The 11,105-nt window shown below is 35.0% G+C and overlaps 1 protein-coding gene across 1 annotated transcript; it reads right to left on the bottom strand.

Annotated features, from left to right (window-relative positions):
* Positions 1-1,417: 1,417 nt before the first annotated feature.
* On the bottom strand, positions 1,418-10,116 carry LOC120779029 (protein commissureless 2). The gene is made up of 2 exons (XM_040111150.1): positions 9,230-10,116; positions 1,418-2,486 (listed from the first exon to the last, which is right to left on the bottom strand). Exons 1-2 carry the CDS (start codon positions 9,720-9,722, stop codon positions 1,894-1,896), a joined length of 1,086 nt encoding a protein of 361 aa, XP_039967084.1. The 5' UTR covers positions 9,723-10,116; the 3' UTR covers positions 1,418-1,893.
* Between the last annotated feature and the right edge of the window lie 989 nt (positions 10,117-11,105).

The raw sequence follows: 11,105 nt of genomic DNA on the forward strand, positions 1-11,105 counted from the left end.
CGTTTCTTCTTTTTGCAATTTGGCGCCACTTCGAGATATCATGTGCAGCCAAGTTCTTCTCCACCTGATATCCACAACGTAGTGAAGGTCTTCCTCTCTCTGCTCCCCCCGGCGGTAACTGGCATAGCCAGCGTAGCCGCTGTCTCTTAATTCGCTGAACTACATATGTATGTCAATGTCGTTGCATAACTCGTATTGCTATTGTTCCATCCAATGCGAGTTTCGCCGTTGCCAATGCGCAAAGGACCATAAATCTTCCGCATAAGCTTTCTTTGGAAAACTCGTAACGTCTTCTCATCCGATGTTGTCATCGTGTATGCATCCGCACCATATGGCAGGACGGGAATAATGAGTGACTTATAGAGTTTGGTCTGTGTTCGTCGAGAGAGGACTTTACTTCTCAATTGCCTACTTACTCCGAAATAGCACCTGTTGGCAAGAGTTATTCCGCATTGAATTTCGAAGCTGACATTGTTGTTAGTGTTAATACTGGTTCCAAGATAGACGAAGAATAGACTGAAACTTCGGCTCGATATCGAACTGCTCAATGTCAGTTTACACAGCCGTGTTAAACTAAAGGCTTTTCGTGCTGTCAAAAGCATCTTTAAAATCGATGAAGTAGTGGTGTGAATCGATCCTCTTTTCATGGGTTTTTTCTAAAATTTGGCGAATCTGGTCAGTTATTGATTTTCCTGGCCTTAAGCCACAAACAAAGGTCCAATCATCCATCCATCGATGATGGAGCCACGTTTAGAATTTCACGCAAGTGAGAAAAGTTCTCTGAGCGCCATTCACTTGGGGGTGACCTCTGCGTAGCCAAAGAACATATGTTTGAAGGTGAGCTAAAGTGAGAAGGAGAAACATCCACGCCACGTAAAAAGCCCTACCTATGACAAGGAAAGAATAAACAATCGGATCGTGCTGCTTGTGTTCGTTTGTGATAACAACCGATATTCGACAGCGTTTGGTGTCTAACATATGTATGTGACCTGGTCTACGGAAAAGGGACTTAGGTGTCTTTAGTTAGCTCCCTTTTCGTAGACTAGGTCACATATATGTACATATCTGTTAATTTGTACTTCCTGCGGAATAATGATGCCTATGAAATAAGTAATTTTACGATTGCCCATGAAACTAAAAGCCCTTACGAGCCATCGATTTGTGCATGTCACAATTTTCAGGTGAAAATGGGTGTGAGCTTTGTACTCATTAAACTTAATAGCAACCCGGAGACACATTTCCATTCCACCACATAGAGGATTTTTACAAAATAAATGGTCAAATCGGTGTCATATACTTTGGTGAACTCCAATTTTAGAAATAGTTTGGTCACGAATCTACACCTGAAATAGGTAGCTTCCCAATTACCACATATAAGGAAAACACAGTATTTTGACTTGTTTTGCTATTGAAATAATTCACATTTATCTTCTTTAATTGTTAAAATAAATACTTAGGATGGGTTTGAATGCACCTCTCTTAACTACATTCGCGTTAAAAATATAAAAATCGCTTAAAATAATATACTTATAATACAATTGTTGAAACTCCACATCGAAACTGGTAATCGTGCTTAACTAAATTTCAAATCAAACTAAAATTTGTGCGGAGGCATCACAGTTGTTTCAAGTAAACTTTTTTGACATTTACAAATTGACAGTTCTTGATTCTCCAGCTAAAATTTCATTTTCGCGCTGAACAGTAAAATCATTGTCTGCATAAATAAATAACTACTAAGTCTAAGTACAAAACAACAATCAGTTAAGGTAAACAATATCACAGTTGCGGTGTGTAGATGTGCAGTCAAACTGACAGCTGTCAAACTTCTATACTCGGGAGTCACTCTTGACAATTGCGGAACTTGTCTGCCACAATCCACCGTTAGAGATGCAGTTAGTTTTTATGCGTCGCACCATTGTCACTGTCACTGGATATTGTGCTGGCTACCGTTGAAGTTGTTGTTGTTGTTGGCATGGTAAGAACTGTGTGGTTCTCACCCGCTTCTCCTGCGCATACGTTCACCGTTTTCTCATTGACAGTTGTCAAAGTGACAGTTCCTGCATGCAACAAGTTGTGTGGGCTATTGGCCTCCTCGTAAGTGGGCAAAACAGCGTAGGCTCTACCGGCCCTCACCATACCCGTTGTTGTTGTGGTTCCAGTTGCATGCTGCCGTTGTTGTTGTGCGGCATTCATTGTTGGCAATAATGGCGACATCACTTCAACGAGTTGTGACTGAGGCGTTGTTGGTTGTGAAGGTGGTTGTTCCTCACTAGTTGCTGCTTTCTCATTTACGTGGAACACGCTGAAGACGCTCGGGTGCACTATAAGGCAGGACTGCGGTGATTTATTGAGCAGCTCTAGTGCAGCTTCGTAAGAAGGCAAGCCGGAGACGAGCGTGTATTCGGGCACGGGATCGTCAATGCCGGGGTGTAATTTCGTAATTTCGCTTTCGTGTCCGTTGCGGGATAGTGTCACAGTGTTGCGGTCTGGAAATGCGTAGAAGCGAATTATTATTTACGAAAAAGAATAGGATTTTTTAATATAAATAAGTTTAGTAAAAGAGTATAAATGCACTTATGTATGTACATATGTATATTGATAAAATTTTAAGGAATTAAGTTAGAGTGTCCACAGAAATAATACTTTGTGTCAAAATTTCAGTATTTTTTTCAAGTCAGCAATTAATAATCGAAAAGATTTGAACTAAAAATTGCATTAGATGCCTATATACTGTTTATTATGCATTGTCCATTATTCTCACTAATTTAACAAAAAATCAGTATACATTCATAAACATAAACATTAGGGTGAATCAAAATTTTTTTTTTCGTTTGGTACTCGGAAAAATAGGTTCTTAGACACCTCTAAGAAAGACTCTCCAAGCATGAGTTCTTAATTGTAACGAGAAGGTCCTCCTACATACAGTTTTTTATTTTTTCTTATGATCAGATAGAAAAATTTATATCTCGCTTCCAACTACTTGAAAAAATATCTTGTTCCTTAGATTTTGTAGGAAATTGAATGCTCTACAAAAAAGGTCAGAACGATTTTTTCGTTAACCCAACCGTTTAAAAGATATTAACGGTTGAAGTTTGATTATTTTTGGGAAAATTTTTTATTTTTATGAATTTTATAACTCAATGAAAAAAATCATTATGAATGATGAACCTCATAGGTTTTTTGGGAGTGTTTCTTAGAGGTGTCTAGAAACCTATTTTTTAAATTTTTTTTGAATCACCCTTATAAACATAGAGAAAACGCGCTGAAGTCAACGTACTCAAGTCAGTATTGCAAAATAAACCGGCAACCCCTTTTAGACCATTCCCAAGCTCTACATTTTTATGTAGTTGCACAAATAACGGTGAATTTAAATAATAATACGAAAATTAGTTATTTTACTTTGCTAGAAAAACTTCAGCTTAGGAATTCATATAGTTCGTATTTATTATTAATTCTGACCTATTTTTGACACTTTGCTGCTAATGATTACGAATCTAATTAGTTTTAAGCTGCTTAAATATTGACACTGATCACCTTTTCGTGTATTTTTTATAAATATGTATGCACCAAATAACTGTATGAATGTCACAAATATCCGAGAATTTATTGAAGCTACTTGTCTGCTGCTATAGTTTTAAATTTATTTTACATATCAAAGAAATAAATAACGGTATGAAAACAAAAAGGATAAATTCGCTTGCATCGAAGTTATAATACCCTTCAGAAACAACAAAGTTTACATACATACATATGTATAAGAACTTGACTTTGATCAGTCAGTTTGTATGGCAGTTACAGTCCAATGTGAACAATTCGTTCGGAATTTGTAAATCTGCGAAGTTTCATGAAGATACATACTTATATTGTCATATAAACAAGTTTTGATTGTAAAGACTTGATTTTATTATTGTGTTTATATGGTAACTAATTGCTATAGTCGTCCTTCATCGGCGTTTCTGACAAATGCGCAGCTTTCTAGGCAGAAAAGGATGTGTGCAAAGTTGAATGAGTTCGCGTCTGCACAGATAGACGGACATACGGATATGGCTACATTAATCCAGCCCAACACGATGATCATTTACTTATGTATGTATGTATTTTGAAGGATCTCCGACGTTCGTTTCCTTCTGGCTGTTACAAACTTCGTAGCAAACTTAATATACCCGGTTCAAGGTATAAAAATATGTAAACAACACAAAATTAATTGAAAGTGTTAAGTTTCCTGCTTTTATGCCAATAAATAAATTAAATATAATATGAATGAATGAGCAGATTACTGCACAATATTATTACAGCAATCAAAAAATGTTGAAATGTGTTTCATTAGCCATTTACTGACTAATGATATGCCAATATACATAAAGCAGTACTTTCACTGAGTACATATTATGTATGTATGTATGTGACTCACTATACCCACATTAAATGTTAAATCACAGCTTGAACGCTGCCTGATTGTTTGAGCAGTGAGATTTATGAAGCGTGGAAATTTATGAGTATTGGTCATTTATTTGAAATTGTGTTATGTGACTGAGAAAGTTGTTGTTATGTATGTATGTATTTATTTTTATTTTCACTTTCGATATTCAAATTGGCAAATTGTTAAAATGAGAACAATGGGTTGTGGTGAGGATTCTATTGGAGAGACAATGCACTAATATCGCTTTCGCGATCGATCGAGCTACAAGTAATAGACTGACTGTAGGCTGAATAAATCTTGCAAAGTCAACTTGAATCGCATGTGGGGAAAATTACAAAAACTACTATATATACCTGTGTTCACGACCTCGTCGTTCCCGAAAATAATGAATCGAAATGCTGAGATTTTAGGACATATGATGTCAAGTTGAACTTATGGTACGATTTGCTTTACATAAAGTTTTAATTATCACTTTGGTCTACGACTTTTTTCAGTTTTATGGTAAAATTCAGCACAACACCGTTAAGAAAAGTACATAATTAGCTTTCATAAAATATACAAATGTCTTTTTTATACATTGTTGATTATTCAATAAATTAAATAAGGCATTTAACACTTTAAAATTAAAATGAAAACAATATTTATTGATTAATATTATTAAAAATAAAAATAAATTAAATTAAAATACTTATCAAACATCATAGAGCCATGGCGAACATCTTTAGTTTGCTGGGACAATCATACATACTTACACATATACATATATACATATACTACATACAAATTAATAAAATATATGCACACATATATATATACATATACATACTTATGTATATAGATGGGCAGTCAATATTTATCAATTATTATTGAAAACAAATGCGAAACAATGTGCAAAACAATCATCAACAGCCTTCAAATTGTTGACAAATGAACACAGATTGCAAAACTTGCCTTCCCTTCCCACATAAAAAACAGTTAGCGCCTACGTGCTTTCGGAATGTCTGCCATTCGAAAAACTGCGTCACACGAAACTGATAAGAGCAACCACAGGAAATTCTAATCGAATGAAAGTTATCGGCAATCTTAATCATAAACAACATAACTGAATCGAAATGCTGGTGTAAAAAGGTAACACACATAAGTACACAGCTGTGTTATGTGTGAGAGTGTTTGTGGCTATAAAAATAGCAAACACTAAATTGATAAACAAGAATAATTGACACATTTCTATTTTTATACTCTTGCAACATGTTGAGTACACTTTTTTTTTGTTCAACTAACGGTTGTTTGTATCACTTAAAACTAATCGAGAGAGATATAGGGTTATATAGGAATGTCTGTGACTCCGTCCGTCCGTCTGTGCAAGATGTAACTTGAGTTAAATTGACGTATGTATGTATGTATCTTGGTACACAGATTCCTTGGAAAAAAAGAGAGCACGAGTTCGAAGATGGGCGTAATCGGACTACTGGCACGCCCACAAAACACCATTAAACGAAGCCTTATCATGTGGCATAAGTGAATACCAAATTAAGATATAGAACTGTAATGCGCAGCCTCATATGTCATAATATCCAAACCATTGAAAGCTAAAATAACCAAATTCGCTCAAGACAAATCCTATAAAGCCCCTACCAACTGTGAGAATATGACTAAAATCGGATCATAACCCTGCGCACTCCCCATATACCCATAAAACCTACTAAAAGCGCGATAAATCAATAACTGAATACGCAAGAGACATTAAATTTTACACGAATAGTGTGCCTTTGAGGTAAGTATGCCATCTATGACCAAAAATTGTACAAATCGAATCAAAACTGCTCAAACACCCAAATATCGAAAATGTGGATCCCAGAGCCTTTGTCTCACTTTTTACTTAAAATATCGGTCAATTTGTGAGATATATGATTGAAATTATGAGAGAAAAGAAAAAATTTAACTTCGGCTGCACCGAAGCTAATATACCTTTCACAGGTGCATTTCTTTTAGTAGTATGTGTTCAGTTTATACGGAAGCTATATGCTATAGTGAGCCGATCTGAACAAATTTTTCGGAGATTATATTGTTACCTTAGAAAATAATTTATACCAAATTTCGCCAATGTATCTTGCCAAATGAAAAACACTTCAATACAAGAACTTTTTTACGATCGTTTAGTTTGTATGGCAGCTATATGCTATGGTAAGCCGATCTGATCAATTTATGCGGAGATTACATCGTTGCTTTAAAAAATTATCTATACCAAATTTCGTTAATATATCTTGTAATAAGTTAAAACATAATCTATATCAAATTTCGTGAATATATCTTGTCAAATGCAAAAGTTTTCCATACAAGAATTTTTCTGATCGTTCAGTTGTAGGGCAGCTATATGCTATTGTTAACCGATCTAAACAATTTCATCGGAAATTACATTGTTGCCTTAGAAAATAATCTATACCAAATTTCGTGAAGATACATGGTCAAATGTGAAAGTTTTCCATACAAGAACTTGATTCCGATCGTTCAGTTTATATTGCAGCTATGTTATCGTGGTCCGATATCGGCAGTTCCGGCAAATGAGCAGCTGCTTGAAGAGAAAATGACGTTTGCAAAATTTCAAAACGATATCTTAAAAACTGAGGGACTAGTTCGCATATATACAGACAGACGGACGGACAGATAGACGGACATGGCTAAATCGACTCAGCTCAACATACTGCGACCAAAAGCAAGGCGCAGTAAGCATTTGCATACTTGGCTTTATTAGTCGCACTTAAATATGTACATATGTATATTTGTGTATGGTCATGGCTTATAACCAATTGAGTGAGCATAATAAATGGCAAAGACGTATTTGCGTACGCGCGCAACACACATACATGCTTACATATGTACAAATGCATGTTGAGAAATCTTTGGCAAATAGGCACACCTGCATTAGCACCGCAGTAAGCTGACACGCACATATTGGCATTAAGCCGCATGCCAAGTTTATGTCTCTGGGTAAATATATATATACATATATATTTACAAGTGTGTATGTGTACTCGTGCACATAAAGTGCATGCAGCTAACCGTCGATTGTCAATATAAATATTGGATTTTCAATGCCTATTGCAGTTGGACAAACATTGATACTCAAGGAATACACATACATACATATGTACATACATATTATACATTCATATGTAATATATGCATATTTATATATGGTACCAGTATTTAAGTGTCGATAGGCGACTTGTTGTTTTTGTTGATTTTTTAAGCCCAAGGTGAGACGCAGACTTGCAAAAGTGCGTACAAATTGGTAAAACATACACACACACAAGTAAATGTCTGATGTTAAGCTCAATATGAAGTGAAAATACGCGATGAACTCAAATCGAATGGAGGTATGAGAAAATAAATAAATCCTGCTGACTAAAAAAATGTTTGAATTTAGTTTGTAATGTAACGTTAAATATTACTAATTAAATTGACTAGTAAATTATTAATTTTTTTATTATTTAAATAAAATTAATTTAATTTTTATTATTATTAATTGATATTAAAATTAAGTAAGGTTCAGCTGATTTAAATTATCTGGATAAAAATATAATAACTAAAATAAATTTAAGTTCAAACACAAATTAAATCAAAATTAAATTTAAATAAATTAATCCAAATATATAGTGTTAACAATGAAAAAATATTATAAAGAAAGTAAAATATACAAATATTAATGTATAAATGTATGTATATATAAAATAAATGCAAAATTAAAAAAAAAATTGTAATAATATGTAATATTAGTACTATATCAATTAAAAATAATATATGAAATTAAAGTGATTAAAAAATTAAATGGATTATATAGTCACATACTATTGCCCTTACTACCAACAACTTATATTAAGCTTAAGTTAATCTCTCACGTCATTGACCAAACTCATTCTTGTCATTGCATTTTAGTTGAAGTTCTTTAATTACAATAACAACGAATTCTCTCACTATTAGCTTATTACTTTGTATTATAGATTTAAGTTATTACAACAACAAACCAGGAGATTGTTCCATACTCTCACTTTGGATTCTAATTGTAAGTTTTGCTCATTATAAACCTTGATTCGAACTGTTTCTTCATTAATAAAGTTACCTTCGAGAACAAACATTGTTTTCCTTTATTATATTAAAAACTAATAAGCTAATAAATAAAATAAAATTCAATAGTACTAATTAAAAAAAAATATTTTAAAATGTAAACCGATATATATTTAGTTTATAAGGGCAACAACTACCATACGAATTTTATTTAATTTTATTTGCAATGATCACTTAATTTGTTTAACTTAAAATTTTTGATTTTAGTTTTTTTGGGGTTACATAATAATTCCAAAACACCTTATCGCCTTAACGAAAATCAATTATGGAATTTACAAAGAGACTTTCAAAATATAATTAAACGTATGGCACTTAAGGTAAGAAAATGGGTGTAAATAAAAAGGGGAAAATTAATTAGTAATAATTTAAAAGAAATATAATAAATAAATATTTTATGCAATAATATAACTAAATAATGATTAAACAGGAAAAATAGTTGAAAACTTTATATCTGTAGCAAAGTACAGAAAAAAACAGAAAATGACATACATACATATAACTAAAATATACATTTTATAATCATTTGTTATGGCAGGTTGAAGCTACTGAGTTTTATTTACGAATATAATATCGACACTCGAAATATTTGTGACACCAACTCATTTTGCGCTTTAAGCTCTTTTTTCAAATTGCCTTCAACTGTTACTCCTAAGGATCATTTAATTTGTTTTTGCTTTTACTTACAATTTCTCTTCCACGTGCGGAACTGATGGTAGAGGAAGCAGGAGCAGACGCAGAATACCATTGAGGTGAGTACCAGTGTGAGCACAATGCCGATCCACACCTCGTTCATGAACTTGTCGTACTCCAATTGGCGCTGCAGCTCGTCCACGGCATCAAAGCCGGACGAGTCGATCGACACATGATTCGGTGGCGGCGGCATGCCGAACATATCCATATCGTCTGCCCTGCCACTCAGGGAAGCCCCAACAACCGGTGAATTGTCGAATTTAACGTATTTCTTCAATTGTACGGAATTGAGGAGCGTTGCGCCGATTCTTTGCAAAAAATCACTGGATGTGCTGAAGGTGGACGTTGGTAGTTGTACGGTGGGCGCGGTGGGCGTGGCAGGAACTATAATGGTTTTGCTATTTTCAAGTATTTGTTGCGCGTATTTGTCCAGGGGTGGCAGTTCGTGTGGCAGCTCGAAATTCAATGAGCGTGCGAGACCTTCCATGTTAGCGTTTATACGGCGTACACTCGGAATGAAGGTGTGATATCACTTTCTTGGGTCGACGACTTTGTTGTGTCTTGGTTTTTTGTTCTTTTTGCACAAAGAGCAATGATTTGTGTTCTATGTGGCGGCTGTTTATTTATTTTTATTGTTTTGTGGTTTTGCGATTTATAAATTGTGTCTCATGTGTAATTACTTTATCAGTGTGGGTTTCTTTAACTTTCTCCCGAAGTAAGTTGCGTTTTCTTTTTTCTCTGACACGCTTTATTTAATTTGCTTTTCTTTGTTAAGACGCGACTGAATTGCTATACTTTACGACTTTTAGTACACTTTTTTATTTCACTTCGCGTGTTAAAAGCAGTTAGCAGCTCGTCTAGTACGTCCGTCGCTAACACAATCTCTGTTTAAACTGTTGGCCGCTACGCAGATACGCAGCCATAAGTTACTCCGCACTAGCGGCAAGAGATAACCTCAATACTGTAATGACTCTCAGTTACTTAGAGTAAGTCTCTCCGAAACGTTGATCTTCTCAAAATGCACTATCAATGTAGAGACTTCAAAACTCAGTGTCTTTCGCGGTAGCTTGAGAATAATTATTTTAGCAGGCGGCGTTACCCAAATAAAAGCGTTGAGCGGTGCGCTCACGCCGACGCGGCATCGCTAAATAAAGCGTAAACCTTAAATTCTACAACCAGTACAAAAGATATTGAATGCAAAACGAATTGGTTCATTTATTTTATTAAGTATATGCCATACAAAATCATGAAAAAAACATGAGGAAGTTTGACAGTAATTTGCTGCTGCTGCTTTTATTTAGGGATGAGCGTAAATTGTAGTAGATTGAAAGGAAATTGCGATCTCTCATGATCACCATTGCGTTCGCTCTCCGCTTAACATGCCACTCACAGTCATTGCTCAGCGGGGCAAACCGGCTACCTGTTCTTCGTCAATTATCTTGCTTTGCTCAACATTTCTACTGTACCTTTGCCATGTCTTTACTTCTTTTTTCTCTTTTTTGTGACGGTGAATTTACAACAAAGGCCTAATTTTCTTTTGGAAATGGATTTCTGTCGGTTTAACTGCTCTTTCCGCCGTACATACCTTCATCCCTAGAACGGCTGCTTAGGGCCGCATTGGGCGAGTGCGTTTACTACCGTCTGTTCTTGCTCATTTGCCGCTCGGTTACGCATCAACAAACAACAACGAGGCCCATCTTTCCATTCTTCGGTTTCGGTCTTCTAGCATTCCTTCATAGATGGATGGTTAGTTGGCTGGGAAATGTTTCACTAGGCCTTTTGTGCACACACGCAACCAAGAACAAGAGCATTATTTCGTGTTGTCTTGTGTTATGTACGTGTGGCAGCATAAAACGATCTTATTCTCAAA

Source organism: Bactrocera tryoni, chromosome 5 (assembly GCF_016617805.1).
Source record: "Bactrocera tryoni isolate S06 chromosome 5, CSIRO_BtryS06_freeze2, whole genome shotgun sequence".
NCBI lineage: Eukaryota > Metazoa > Arthropoda > Insecta > Diptera > Tephritidae > Bactrocera > Bactrocera tryoni.

What these genes read in the sequence shown, in the direction of transcription:
- LOC120779029 (XM_040111150.1), bottom strand. Translation starts at nt 9,722, where the DNA reads ATGGAAGGTCTCGCACGCTCATTGAATTTCGAGCTGCCACACGAACTG. An exon ending in CCGCACGTGGAAGAGAAATT is followed by an intron (nt 2,487 to 9,229) that starts GTAAGTAAAAGC and finishes ACGCATTTCCAG; the next exon opens with ACCGCAACACTGTGACACTA.